This window comes from Aplidium turbinatum, chromosome 14 (genome assembly GCF_918807975.1).
Source record: "Aplidium turbinatum chromosome 14, kaAplTurb1.1, whole genome shotgun sequence".
Lineage (NCBI taxonomy): Eukaryota > Metazoa > Chordata > Ascidiacea > Aplousobranchia > Polyclinidae > Aplidium > Aplidium turbinatum.
Window position 1 is genome coordinate 20,964,176 of NC_137485.1, and position 15,598 is coordinate 20,979,773.

The window sequence follows — 15,598 nt, forward strand, 5'->3', positions numbered from 1 at the left end:
TGATCTTACCACATCAACTGGTAGGCTAGCTACAGTATATTTCAATATGGGGTTTGCTGTATGCCTACCTTTACAAAACTTTAATATCCCTTTTCACAATCTTTCTGATGACAGCAAATCTTCAATTGGAATTTTTTAAAATGAAAGTTACGTTGTTCCAAACTTTATTGATGTATCATTGCACTAGTGAGATCGTGTCACTTTCTTCAATTACTTCTTTAAAACGAGGTTGTGATTACACTTTTTGTTGGCTTATTTAGGGATGTACGACTTCATCACGATAATCTTAAAGGGCACAATTCAGAAATTTTTCAGTAGGTTTAACGCAGTGTGAAGGAATAGAAAGAGCGGTGTGGTGCAGCTACTATTTCAAGCGCAACGCGTTTGGAGAAGTTGTATGAGATCATTTTAATACAGCAGAACTTCAAGGTCAAAAATCCATAGCTTGTGTGTAATATTTCAGCTTTGATGATAATCCGGACAAAATTAAAAAGAAGCTAAGTTAAACAAAGTACACTTCTGAACTAGCAGCTAGAACAGAAGTGTTTGTAGAGAGGCATTGATCTGTAACTGAAATCCACCAAAAGTTGTTTTGTTTGCATCTGAAAGTAGAATGTTTAGTCGAGTTCTTCTTCTATAGAGTCTTCAAAATTTGGTTGATACACCACAGTTCGACACATTCTTTTGCGACGGAGTTGTACCTGTGGTAAGTTGAGAACACACAAAAGGTCAGCTGTTTGGAGCTTGGTGCCATAGAGACATGTAACTGGGCCCGTGTTGTAGCTCACTTTACCATTGCAGATTTAGTACGATCAACACAGGTTCGGAGGCGATTCAATGTTTTCCACTTTGCCCAAGGAGCTTTTGCTCATGGAAAGAGGATCTCTGATGGTGAAACCTTCATTTCCTCGTGTGATGGGTCATTTTCGAACTGTTGTTTCTATTACTTAGGCTAAGCCTTGTTTTTTGTTGAGGTTGGTGGCTGAACGTACGTGTGTTTGGAAGCTTTTTTCTTAATTTCAACAAGATCTGTGCAGCAAAAATGGTTGAGTTACCGAGTTGAGTTTCATTGAGTGACATAACCTGTTCAAAACAGGCATATTGCGTATTCTGCCCTGCGCTAGCACAGATTCAATGCGGTCCGTGTAAAGCAGGGGTGGGGAACCTTTTTAGTATTGCGGGCCACATAAAATGAGAAATAACACAGGTGGGCCACTAGAAATTTCGAAATTTTATTTACAGATAAAAAAATGCAGCGAAGTAGACAATGATTTATATCACTTTCACAGCTAGTGGGATGGCTGAAAGTTTTTATTTTTGGTGAGTCGTGTGATGTCTGCTAACACGGAAGATGTTGCAACTCTTAACTGCATCTCCACGTTTTTATCAGTCAGTCTGGAGCGAAGCCGACTTTTTGTTAGATTCAATTTGGAAAAAAACTGCTCGCAACGGTAGGTGCTTCCAAACAGAGACACATATTTCAAAGCATGTTTCCGCATGTCTGATGACTATGATGGATTAACTAGTCATAGAAGGCCATTCCCAACATACTGAGAATGCAGAGACTACTCTTTTTTGAGCTGTTGTTTCAATATATTTTGGGTAAAGAAATTTTGACGCGGGCCACACGGAACAGTCACGCGGGCCGCATTCGGCCCGCGGGCCGCAGGTTCCCCACCCCTGGTGTAAAGCCTGGTTTAGTTCGATAAACGATGAGATGTGTGAATAAACACTTGTCTATAACTGTGACTAGCTTGGTATAAAAACAAGGAACAATGAGAAGAAAGCCGTAGGCTACCGGATTGTAAGGGCTCAAAAATTTGCCAAAGCGGTTGAGAACTTGACGAAATCACCTCATATTCTTTGGATATTGGGCGTTTTTCTTCGAAATGTCTTGATTTGAGGCCTGAAGATTTTATTGGCATCGGGCCCAAATTATCCTCTGAACGGCCCTGAGTGTATGAGGTAGGTATCCAGACCCAGCACGCAACGTGTCGTCAATCAGCCGGCCAGTAAACCAGGTGTTGAACGTGTAGGATCATAAAGATATGCACTGTGCAGTATTCAGAAGTGGTGAGCCAGGGCCAGAGTTATCATGAGTAAGGTGTCAGCGCTTACACATCATAGTGGCCTCACAAGACACCTCGGTTAGGTGTCGTGAGATATCAGACATAGAAATTTACGATTAAAATGTGAATGTTCGTTGAAATGAACCCAATTTAATGTTACTTCAAAACAGTATTTAATGGCGTCTTCATGTCACTCCATGCACAAAGGCAGCAGCATGTTTAAGTCAGGCTTTATTGCATTTAATTAAATCCAAATGTTTTGTCTTTTACGTAATTCTAGGTTTCATTGATCGTCATATTCAATAAAATTGTCAGTTGTCTTCGTAATAGCAACTATGTCGTAATTAAAACTCAAAATAAACCCCTTTGTTTTTATTACAACTTAAGCAATGCAGTGCGCGTGTTTTGTATAGTAGGCTATTATATTTTGACACACAATTCACCTTTCCACACGCTGTAGGTTGACAAGACAAAAAGTGAAGTGTATCACATGTAGCGCAGTTTTAGCTATAGTCCTGCATGTGCGAGTATTCGACAGAGGGGCAAGGAAAGGGTAAGATTATTTTCATGAGAAACAACATTTTCATGAGAAACAACATTTTCAGTGACGTCATAAACGAAGATGATATTAATTGCTTTAACTAATTGACCATAAAAATTAACTTTCTGCCTTGAAAGACTTGGACTGGTCACTGGTCATTTACATTTGCTGATTCTTCTTTGTTTGTAATAAAAGAAAAAGTGAAGCAAATGAAAGTTTTTACCGACCTGGCATATTGAATCAAAATAGCCAACACATAAGTTCGTGTTCATATGAACAAAATGCTGTTTCGAAAAGGACGGAGAGCAGGTTGATGGCTTTCTCTAGAGAAGTCGAAAATCGAACAAATTTTGATAACAGTTGTCAGAATAACTAGAAAAAACATGAAATGGTTGGAAAAAATGGTTAAAGTGGATGAATGGATGGATGGTCATTTTATTTTTGTTTGGATGCGAAACCACATGAAACAAAAACGTACAGTGTGCATCCAATGAGAGAGTGCGAAAGACCGTAGCCCTAAAAGGGTTAATAAGGGTTAACATACTGTAAAAGGGTTAACTCACACCATCTGAAGCAATAAACCATCAAATAAGGCCTAGTCATTAGTCTACTGCACCAATCTTCAAAAATAAATTATCTGAAACAGCAATTGTACATTGACTTGACTTTATATAAATTATTATCTTTCAGTATAGGCCTATAAGAACAAGGAATAATTTGATGTGTAGCCTAAGCAACAAACTTTTATTGGTGTACGTTAACTGAACGGGAAACATACTTTTTGATAAAAAAGTTGCACCTCAGCTTTAACAGGTGAGTGCACGGTTTGATTAAAAATTACGTCATCAGCTGAATGCTTTTTAAACTAACAATCCACCCTGTAACAATCATACTTCTTTTTGGATTGCGTTGTATCCATCGCAGATTTCGGATACGTGGCTTTTAGCGCTTTACAATACATTTAGTTTCGTTGCATCTCTACAAAGCCAAAGGCACAGCCAAACAGTCTGACCTGCATGATAGTTGAGCCGAGACTGTTAAACCGTGTCGAGCCGTTTATGTTCAGTGAAGTGCAGCTAAACCATCACAACCTTGACATAACTGAAACGCTGTGAGTTAAATCTCTGGATTAAGACTCAGTGCCATTTTTATAAGGTCTTAGTGTTAAGTGTTAAGGTCTAACTCTAAGTGTTAAGTATTGGTTTCTAAATTTTTATTGCTGATGGTGCCCTTTAAAACTTATAAACAATCACGGCGCCCTAGTCCAGCCAACATTTGAAAGCAACCTATTTCAAGTGAAAAAGAAAACGTACCAAATTAGGTTTAATGCACAAAACTTTGACGGAATTTCTAAAACACAAAACAATATTTAATGAGAACTGCGAGCGTTGTTCTCCAGACACATTTTATCAAACCGCGGTTGCATGTTCAATATCAATATGCGCTACAGATTGACAAATTCATTGATCGACAAATGTAGGCTACATGATGTTAACAGGTTATTCTATCATTTGTACAATATTGTTTTAGACTTTCCATATACCCAGTGTTTCAATCAAGTTGCTCAAGCCATACACTGAGTGCGAAGTGTAGATACAAGGGAAACTAAGTAACGTATGGCCGCAAAGGAGAACGACTTAGGTAGGTAGATCCTGCTTATATAGAAATAGTAGTAACCTCATACCTTGTCTAAGTTTTAAATGTCAATGGACAAATCATTGCATATCATTGGACAAATTATTGCATAAAATCATTGAAGAAACCCAGACAGCCACTTTATCTGGTCCAGATAAAATGGTTGTCTGGGAAAGTTGTACGCGATTCTGAGCAGCTTCGCGGACTTTTAATGACTCCGAGATATGAGATTGAGAATTGCTGATCTACTTCATCAAGAGCTACATGAATATAACACCATGTAAAATTGTCCTTTAAATATTTAAAACCAGTTAAGGGGGGTGAAATATTTAAGAGAATTTTTAAAATCCAACTTTAGCCCTGGTTTCAGGATACAACAGTGTAGGCCTACTTTAATACTTCTGGTATAATTTTTGTAATCGTACATGCTCTTATATATTGTGCCTTTCGAAGTCTTTTCAAAATACTCAAAATTTCAGCTATAAAACTGTATCAACTTACCTTTAGGGTGTCTTCTTCTTTTATTGTCGCAATTGATTCCAACCATTGACTGTCTCTTGTATGAAAAGTTTCCAAGATTCTCTGTTGTTTGCTTTGTGTATTATGTGTATGTTGGTGTTAGTTTTGTCGGTGTAGTCTATCAACTAACCTTTGGAAAAGACGACATTACCCTTTGGATAGAAATTTCGAAACAATTAGGCCTACACCAGAGATCTTCAAAGATACTGTTGTATCCCCGAATCAAGGCTTAAATTTAAATTACCACCCCTCTCTCTCTCCTAAATGAAAACTTTATTAGATTAGTTTTGAAAATTGAGAGTAGATTAAGTTTAAACATTGGAATTAGCTGCTTTAATAGCCTGTAAACTGGCAAGAAATGTGACAAATGCCCTTGAGCTTCATCACTACAAGCAATTAAATGACCTACATGATCTAGCACACCAAGCGGTCATTTGTGACTGTTTTTCGTTTTCAAGTGAATGATATTTCACGATAATTTCATTAATTTGTTACATGAACTTCGCCATACATTTACCTTGAACATTGAATATCCGGGTACCGGTATTGTATTCTTTGGATCCTTAATTAGGATTCTCTCTCGCACCGGCTTGACTGGGCGTGTAGTTGTTCTTACTTTAAATAGCCTACCTCATTTGTTTTACCTATTTAATGATATTTCGTCTTCTAAAATCTGGTCTTTAACCTTTTACGGCTTTGAATCTTTGTTACTACAGTTTGCATTGGTGGGATAATCATTTTGTGGAACATTAATAGTTTGTGCAATACTGAAGTCAACATCTATAAATAGCCTACAAAGTGGCAGACGGCAACATTTTGGGAGGTGGCAATTGCCCCCTTTCTCTTCCCCTGACTTCGCCTCTGGCTATGGTCTTCACTCGATGTTATTAGAAGTACGGAACGGTCATTTTTGATCGATTTTCATCTACAAGTATTTGGTTCAAGCCCGCAACCAGGGGGGGGCATTGGGGGCATTTTCCCCCCCCCGAAATTTTTTGAAAAAATTTTAAGCGTTCTATGCAGTATGAAATGTAGGCTACTATGAATAAAGGTACGTCGTACACGTACAGCCATACTGTAGAGCAGGGCTTCCCAAACTGGGGGTCGCGACCCCCCAAGGGGTCGCGTAACGAACTTCAGGGGTCGCAGAAAGTATACCAATTTGCACAAGGTAGGCTACTGCGTATTAACACTTCTGTGCGAGATGCTGTGACAGTTATTAAGTTTATTTAGAGTCGTGCACTCAATAGGCTGCCTCTATTTTTTAGAATTTATGAGGTGAATGGAATCGGAGTTAAAAACTCTTTTACCGGTACTGCATTGTGAAGTGAGGTGGCTTTCAAAAGTCAACGGTTTAAAATGGCAACCGTAGCCAATTCATGTTGAAAACCGAAATCGTGATTTTTCCAACAAAATAAAGTTCAGTCTTGGGCCACCATTTTCCCATCTAGCTTTTGAAATTATAAATGCCAAATGTTAGATTTGCTTGAAAAACTGAACGAATTTAATTTGTCCCTTCTAAGAAAAAACATCAATATTTTGAATTGAAATCTAAAATTGATGCGTTCATCAAAAAATTGAACATCTGGAAGCCAAAATTTCAAAATGATTTATCTGAAATGTTCTCACTTTGCCTACCGTTGCAGCCTAAGCAACATCGAAACCGCCTTGAGACCTGCATTAACAAACACTGAGCCATGACTGGACTTGGTTTGTGGCAGAAAGCAGTCACACCTATCACACTGAATAAATGTGTTTGCTTTTTTGTTTTGTTTCCCGTAGCTTGCCCAATGCCCATATGCTTCGTTGTGATGGTCAGAAACAAATATAAAATCAAAATGAACTGAGTGCCAGTAAATTGTTTTTAGTTTTCGTTTGATCTAAGCTTTTCAATAAATAGGCTATCACAAATGTATATTTCGCACTGTTCGTCATTTTAATCGTAAGGGGTCGCAAAAAATTTTAGGAGATTAAAAGGGGTCGCGAGCAAAAAAGTTTGGGAAGCCCTGCTGTAGAGTGTAGACTATCGAAACCGAAAGTAGGCTACGCTGGTTGGAAGCCATGCTAACGATTTTGTTCGATAAATTCTCATGCAAATCCATCGTAGGCTACTCAAATTCCAAGCGCGGAATTGGTGTTAAACGAACTTGCCAAATCAAGTAGAAAGTTAGACATTATGCTCTAAATTAAAATGTCATTTTGCATTTGCAAAGTCAACTTCTTTGGGCCTACAAACATAAAAACTTGTTGAGCCAACAAAACGTTTCAGGATTGTAATTTGTAATTACCGTGTTGAGTTTATTCATATGTATCTGTTTGTTTATGTTGATGTAAATATATGTTATTGATTAATTTATGACTCCAGTCGTGCCAATGCAGTTCGTAGCCTACAGATGTTGTATTTTATTTGTAATCGACCGAACACATTACTGTATTATCGTAATTTTCTTCCTTGGGTAGTCATAGCTAAATGAGAAAAGGTTACAAAGGCTAGTTTCTTTTAATGCTGTACTAAACAAAAACGTGATTGACATAAGTTATGACCACTGAACCGTAATATGGTAGTGCCACACACTCTATCAATGGGCGTGGACATTAACATAAAAATGTCACAATGCATCATTTTAATGTTTGTTTTTTGATAAAAATTAAATGCCCCCTCCCGAAAATATTTGCTGGTTGCGGGCCTGATTTGGTTCGTTATAAAACTGGACTTAGAGCATCCACGAGTTGTGATCATTGTTATGGAAGTTTGCGTGATTTAGGTTCCGCTACGCGAAGTAGGCTACTCTAAAATATTGCCCGCAATGAATAATATTGGTATTTGACCGCTTGGTTGTTTTAGATTTTGAAAACTCCCAGTGGTTGTAGACTTGTAGTGTTCGCAGTTCTAAACGAAACTTTCTTGAATTGGGTTGCCATCACTTTCCTTGAAATACTATCCGTTTTAAACAAAACAATTTCTCGGGCAAATGTTGTGTATAAATCCCAGCTTTTCCCTAAGGAAATGTCATTACTAGGGCCATTTAAAGTCATTAAAGTCATATTTTTTTCTATGCATCAGTAAGTAGTGAAATCAGTTTTAACGCAAAAACCGCATCCCTATGAGGTATATTAAGAAAGTTATGAAGTCATATAAAGTCATATTTTCCTGGTTAGGTCATAAATCAGCTTTTTAAGTTATATAGTCATATTTTTGAGTTATAAAGTCATACCGTTGTATACTTTAAATCAGTGGTTCCCAACCGGGGTGCCGCGGCACCCTGGGGTGCCAATTGCAATGCTCAAGGGCGCCGCGAGATATTACAATACTGCGGCCCATTCTTTATTTTAACCCGTTAAGTGCGGAATTTATTTATTTCTAACTGAGTTTCAGTGCGTATTAAGTTGCGCGTCTCGCAGTTATTCCCAGCTCCTTTCTGGAGGGTCGCTGACGGTAAGTAGATAATCCGCGGTAAGCCTTTGTTTTCTCGCCCAGGAAAAACAGCGTGAAAGAGATTTTGACTCGTTGCTGTTCTTTCCATAAAAAAGTTTGAAACGCATCATTATTGCCAGGTTTCATGATTTTATTTTGCGAAGAATTCGAGAAATCCAGTTTTACTGGACTCTCATATTGTTTTGAATCTTAAAGAAGAATTAATTGACATTCGTAACGATGGAAACTTTAAGCTTATGCACAAGCAGATGCCTCTCCGCGACTTCTGGATAAAAATTCAAAATGAATATCCTTGCGTTGGAAAGAAAGCTATTGTGGTTTTGCTGCAGTTTTCCACGTCATAGCCTACCTATGTGAGAGTGGATTTTCCGTAACGAACTAAAAAACGAGAACGACTGCTTATAGTCGAGGTGGATTTTCCGTAACGAACTAAAAAACGAGAACGACTGCTTATAGTCGAGGAAGAAATGCGAGTGGCTTTATCGAGTGTGCCCCCACATATTAAGGAACTTTGTGCAAGAAGTCAAGCCCAAATTTCACACTGACTTTTGAATAACAACATTTATTTACGCGCGCTATAGGCCTACTATACAACTCATTCTGTGTTACTTCATACAGTTATTTGAAAGACAGAAACCTCATAAAACTGATCCTGTTTTGCCAGGGTGCCGCAAGCTATTTATCTCTTTGATAGGGTGCCGCAAGGTCTAAAAGGTTGGGAACCACTGCTTTAAATAAAAAATACCAATTTAAGCGGTGAAGCAATTAAGCACTAAGAAAGTAAGGCAATTTCTGATTGAACGAAGGCAAACTGTAGTAGGATTAGCCTACATGACACTTACAGTCACAGACCTATGTTTTATGAGGTCACACATTGAGGTCAACTTAATACTCAAAATGGAAAGTTGTACGTACACCATCAAAGAGGCCCATGCTGATCTAAATGCCCTTGATTTCGGAAAAGATCCGCTTGAGCTCAAAAATTATATTAAGAAGCGATTGGACAAAAACGATGTGAAACAAATTATTTATGGAGCTACAAAGACAAGACAATTCACCAGCGCTTTATGCAAAACTGCAGAAGTGTCAACCCACATCAGCATCTGAGGAGCGCTCATTTTCCTTACTAAAGTCAGTTTTACGTCCAAATCGTAACTTCAAAGACTCTAACATTCCACACTACATGAAACTGTACTACAACAGTGGTTTAAAATAAAAATGGATGTGTATTACTGTTATGTTGCGTATGTTTTACTCTTTAGTTCCGTGAGTGACGTTGTTCGTATGTAAAAATAAACGATTTTCACATAAAGTCATATAAAGTCATATTTTCCAAAAAATAAAGTCATATTATTGATTTTTTAAGGTCATATAAAAATGGCCCTAGTCATTACATTATGTAAAGATCCGTTTTTCCAGAAAAATGTTGAATGAATCCATGAAAATGCGACTAGTCGGTGAGGATGAGTTTGATGAAGAGGACTTGAGCTCGATTGAAGATGACGAAATCCACAAGTTAAGAGTTACCAGAGGATTTACCACAATGAGTAAGAAGTAGGCCTTCTAACGTTTGTAATTTGTAAAGTGTTTATTCTGGTTGTCAGAGAAAAGGAAGTTAGAGATAAATAAGTCAAAAAAATAAATAACAAACCGAAAGCCAGCAGCCAGTTCAAACAAATCGCGCTTATAATCTTCCTTACATCCGCCAGGAATGTAACGGGTCTATAAAAGCATTTTGCGACAGACACCTGAGTCCGACGAATATGGACAATACAAAAACTAAGGTTTATAAAACAACCACTCTAATTGGAAATGTGTGAGCTTGTCAAACAATGCCGCTTTTACTGACATATCGCGTTCATAAACTTCCCGTAAGAACACCATGCTACATTGTTTTTATCCCATACTTTGCTTTAGTGTGTAGGCCTATACCTATTAATCAAATAGACTCTATTTAAATAAGTACCTTCTGATGATCCTATAATAAGAGTGAAACAGGCTGTTAAGGTTTTTAGTGAGTAGTAGCTTAATTTGATGTATTTTGTTTATTATGTATTTGGCTTGTAATATTGAAGGCAAGTAAAATCTCTCTTGGACATAAGACTGCTTATCTTTTGAATGTAATACAGTAGTCCCCGCTTATTAAGTCTACCAAGGATTATGTTAGTCTTATTAAGCGGGGGGGGGGGGGGGGGGCGCTATTAACCGTGGGTTTAATAAGCGGTGACTACTGTATTTCATTTAAATGTAAAATTTGTGATAAAGGCTGCAATTACTTTACTTATTTTTTTCAAAATGATAGACCATTGTAACTATCAATGGCAGCAGTAGCAGCAGCAGTCGGCAGCAGTGGCCGAGTGGTTAGCGCGTTGGGCTTGCAGTCGAGAGCCTGCATGTTCGACTCCAGCCACCCGCACTTGCTGTTGTTTTTCTGGGCAAGAAACTTTACGATAATTGCCTCTACCCAGTGATCGATTTCGAGTAATGGGTCGTACCAAATTTAAGTTATAAGTAGAGTAGACAACCGGAAACAGACATTGCAGTCGGCTGCAGCGTGGGTCAGGTGTACGTCGGAAGGCGTACACCGATGCATAGCGCTCAAGTCCGCTTTCCCGCAATCAGTGCCGGTCTTTGGGATGTGCAAACCGTGCGATCGCACAGGGCCCGCAAATTAGGGGGCCGCAATTTACTCAGAAAATGCAGTAATTTTGTCATTTTCAATGGGAAAATTCAACAAGTGAATTCAACAAAGGAATTAGCAACAAGAAAACATAAAGACTCAACTAATTCAACCATTTCGTCACCTGAACATTTCGTACCCTGAAAAGATCGAGAAAAAAAAACGACATAGTCTAAGTCGCTGATCGGAGTTGCCGCAAACATTTCAAAATTTCTCAATCTTTTTAGAGGACAAAATAGGTCGAAATTTAATTTTGTTACACGATTTCAGGGTACGAATTTTTCAGGAGACGAAATAGGTTGCATCCAGACTCAACATAGAGACATAGCTTTATTTCCGAAAAATGCCAAAGAAAGCATGATCTTATCCTTTTGCTATGCAACCGGACAGCACCATTTTACAGTAATATTCATACCTAAATTTTTGTTGAACATGTTCTCAGAATGCCCCAAATTCAAAGCAATTTTTCAAAATTTTCTGGGGGTTGCCCCCCAGACCCCCCGCCGTTGGTTGTCGTCTTCGGCGATCACGCCGCCACCACCGCCCCTCCTCTTTCAAAGTACCTATCTACGCTACTGAATTGGATTATTGTCATTGGGGCCCGCAAAGCATATTCCGCACAAGGCCCGAAATACCCTAAGACCGGCACTGCCGCAATGCAGGATAAAGATATGAAAACAAAAAATGGCTAGACACTGAAAGAAACTGCTTCATGTAATTAAAGCTGCATTTGTTGAGAATTAGAAGGCCAGAGTGTTGTGATTGTGAATACCCGAAAAGAAATATTCATAATATTGTTATTTTACAACATTTGCTAACTGGAATAACTCAAGTTGTAAATAACTCAAAAGTAACTTCGGCCTGTTTTAATATGTTGAGCGAATATGAAAGCGCGATTTTCTGACGGAATCTTTCAAGAAAATAATTTTTAGACTTGTACGAATTTGATATTGATGCACTTGTTGATAAAAGCAAGTGTGACTGGAGGTGTCTCAGTGGAAATAGCAGAAACGAGTAGTATAAGACAAACTAACCATACATGTTCGTACTTTGTTGTTTTAGGTGGATGCACTCAAGTGGTAGTTTTCCTCATGTTCTGGTGCATGGCTTTAGGAGTAAGCATGCTTGTGCTCCACATTGTGGCACGGGAAGACAACAACCGACAAATAGTCATCTTCGTGGGCCTTGCCGCTTCTTGGATAGCACTTGCTAACATTTTTGCTTTTGCTGCTTTTATAATTGATAAATATCGTTCGTTCAACAATCAACCCCGCATGTCAGAAGCGCTCGCGCAAACACAATTTTTGCTTGGAGGTGTTGTTGGAGGTTGGCTCGCTCTGTGTGTGACGTGTTATCGGCCTCCTGGGTTAAAAGGGGATAAGATATCAGGATTTATTTGCCGAGCAATGTTGTGTTCCTGCATTGGTATAGCTATTATTATATTTTTACTTTTACGAGCTCTCATACCAAACCTTCAGTTGTTAAGTGGTTCTCTATCAACTCCATAAAGACTGACTGCAATAATCTCGTGTAGTGATTCTCAAATGTTGGGTCGCCAATACAAGTGGTGTCGTACAAGATTCTGCGGTTCTACTATTGTCTCATAAATGATTGCAAAACAACATTCCGTCAATAGCGATCTATATACACAGGCCTTGACAACGTGCGAACTATAGGCCTGGCTTGAGGCCGAAGTAATTTCGATTTTGAAATCTTAGCTAAATTTACTTTATATATCTCCTTGCAATAATAGTTTTGAGAATTGAGAATTCAAATTGCCAAAGAGTGATTACCAGTAGCGTAGCTATAGGGAATGTGCCGCCCGAGGCGGATTCAGATTTTGTCGCCCCTTCAAGAAAAAGCATGTGAAAATGAAATGCGTTTTTTTATCAGATTATAATCAAAATCAAAAATCGTAGTCTGAAAGTGCCACCCCCAGACGTGTGGCCCGGGGCGGTCCGCCCCCCCTCCCCGCCCCCCTAACTACGCCACTGGTGATTACTGAATCTCAAATCACTGCAAAACTCTTGAATTTACGTTAAAAAAATGACTAATCTTTTCCCATTGCCAGTGCTGCTAATAAAACGCTTTTTGGACTTCCAACACAAGTGCTAAAATCTAGTTTATTATTTGTATAATAGCAATAGCAGAAAAAAAGTTCAAAATCATACAAATATACACAAGGACTACATTTATTAACTACTCCTCAAACTATCAACTAATTCTAACAATTGTGGTAACTAACAGATTGGCGTTCAGTCAAATTAGAAGCTAAACATTGTCATGGTCTGTGTATAAAGGTCGTCATGATTCCGTCCTACTATCACCGACCACAATATAAAGAAGGGATTAGGCTTGGCAATCTTGATCTAATTGTTTATCAAGTTAACACTTTTAAATTCTTTGCTACTGACATAGTAGAAGAATCTGCATATGTGGTCAGCCAACCGCAGTAGCGGTTCCATGGGGAGGGAGAGGCCGGGGCGAATAATTTTATCAACGCAGTTGCGGATTAAGAAAAATCTTGTGGGTGAGCAGCAGAGTTTAACAACAAAAAATTGTAAGATAAAATAGACAGTTGCGGTCCGAAAAAAAAAACATTTGTTTTCGAAACGTTTGTTTGCTGAACATGAGTTTAGTATCTACACTTTGGGCTCTTTATATTTTGATTTAGTTAGTTTTTGATTTGATATATAAAAGCTTCTTGAAATAAATTTTGCAATACACATTGAACCGCAACTGCTACGAATGTTTAAATTGTGACTTGAAGTGCACTTGTGTTTGACACCAATGCCCTATAGTGTAGGGCTGTAGGCTGTTAAGCGTATTTTACTTCGAATATTGCAGAATTTCTTAGTTTTTGAGAAGCACAAAAAAGGTTGATTGGTTGATTTCAATTTATATCCTTCGACTAACAAAACTTTGATAAGTTATTTCTGGTAGTTTCGCATAGCCTACTGGTAGGGGCTCTTGACGCAGGGCTGGTAACCGAGATTGTCAGAGTGAAGTTTCCAATTGTTGAAGTGTTGTCGCCAAAGAATTATTCCATTCATTAGGTGCCACTGAATAGAGAGCAGTCCTTAAGATGCGTAGCTTAAGCGCACACCTTGAGAGTCGAACCAGCGCCGCTTGATTTTGAAACTTCTTTGTTCAAGAAGTCATGCGCTATCCAACTGAGCTGTCGGAGTGGACCCAGGCCCGTGTAAGCACCATATTGCCCTCCCTCTCCGAAATTCACCAATGAGTTCCTTACAGGGCTGTTGACAGGATTTCTCGGGCCCGGTACTAATTTATTTTCGGGCCCCCTTCATCGACAAAGTTATGAATATAAAGGTTGTGTACAAACTTTTATTGATGTCGTTTAAGCATGGTCATTTAACAAATCTTGCGTAATCTTAAAATTTCTTTAACCGCAAAACTTACTATCTCTATCTACCGGTTGCTTTTTTGAACTTTTATTTGTCACATGGCGCTAGAGCAGGGGTCACCAACCTTTTTTGCATGCGGGCCACTTTGGCACTAAGGAGAGCTGTGGCGGGCCGCACTAATAAAATTTTAGGTAGGTTGACTCTTATGCTAGAAAAGAACGCATTTCGTACCCAGTATCCAGAGTTACATGTTGTTTATATTTCTGTTAGAATACCGCAGCAACAAAATTAATCGAACAACGCTACTGTCAGGCCAAGCTCCTTTTACAACACGTTTGACTTTTTTAATAATGCCTAATAAACGAGGCCACTTGTTTTGCGCACTTATAGCGAGGCGAGCGGTTTCATCAGAATATTCATCGCCAAGCAAGAGTGGTGTTGTCACTTCGCTTCACAAAAGATATCTTGCAATTAACAATTTCAGTAAACAAGGAAATGTTTGACACATTGCAATACAGGCAACAATAGTGATCTGCAAACATATCAGCAAAAAATAGGCTCCAATAACAAGGAGAAAGAAACCAGGCACCATGAAACAAACGCTTGTGGAAATCACCGAAAAATCGTAATTCTATCGTAATTCATGAACAGTCTTCCCTCTAAAAAAGCAATGAGTTGGTTTTTCATCCTTTTGTGAGAGTCTATAAAACCGTCTTTCTGTTATTATAGACAACTGTCACTTGCGATGCTTATCAGCGTGGCAAGAATTTGTTGATTAACAACATTTTGCAGTACTTGCTTCGGCAGTAGGCTACATGCTTAGGCAATATTAAAATTGGAACGATACAGAGAAGATTAGCATGGTCCCTGCGCAAGGATGACACGCAAAATCGTGAAGCGTTTCATATTTCTTAAAAAAAAAACATTTTGCAGTAGGCTACTAAGCTAAACATTTTCATAATACAATCAGAAAAAGTCTTTAAATTTATATACAATATTTTTCCAATTTATTATAATTGAGTTGGCACACCGATCTATTTTGCCAACAAAAACTTGCATAAAGAGAACACTGCTCGTAAAACACCATAACGATGAAACCCACACTAGTGTTTACATGACATTTGCAAACTTAAAATAAGCAACCCTATGCTCACAGACATTTTCAAATTTCGAAAACAGACATTTTAATCAACCACTGGGACAGTGTGGCTGGACATTCAGTGGACATCGCATTGGTATAGTTTTATCCAACCCCCCACCTAAAACTATAATCGGATTGGTCGGTCAGTGGAATCGTATGCAAAGCGAAAATATGCTTCCAGGAAATGATTTTTTGCCTTCGTGCTCTTT

General features: G+C 38.5%; 1 protein-coding gene and 1 non-coding gene across 2 annotated transcripts; both read left to right on the forward strand.

Annotated features, from left to right (window-relative positions):
- Nucleotides 1-3,298: 3,298 nt before the first annotated feature.
- On the forward strand, nucleotides 3,299-12,460 carry LOC145783426 (uncharacterized). The gene is made up of 4 exons (XM_082595299.1): nucleotides 3,299-3,423; nucleotides 4,141-4,251; nucleotides 9,620-9,747; nucleotides 11,943-12,460. The coding sequence occupies exons 3-4, from the start codon at nucleotides 9,624-9,626 to the stop codon at nucleotides 12,386-12,388; spliced, it is 570 nt and encodes a 189-aa protein (XP_082451425.1). The 5' UTR covers nucleotides 3,299-3,423; nucleotides 4,141-4,251; nucleotides 9,620-9,623; the 3' UTR covers nucleotides 12,389-12,460.
- A 2,597-nt stretch (nucleotides 12,461-15,057) lies between these two features.
- On the forward strand, nucleotides 15,058-15,160 carry LOC145783726 (U6 spliceosomal RNA). The gene has a single exon (XR_014290947.1). It is a non-coding gene; the product is annotated as a U6 spliceosomal RNA (small nuclear RNA).
- The last annotated feature ends 438 nt before the right edge of the window (nucleotides 15,161-15,598 follow it).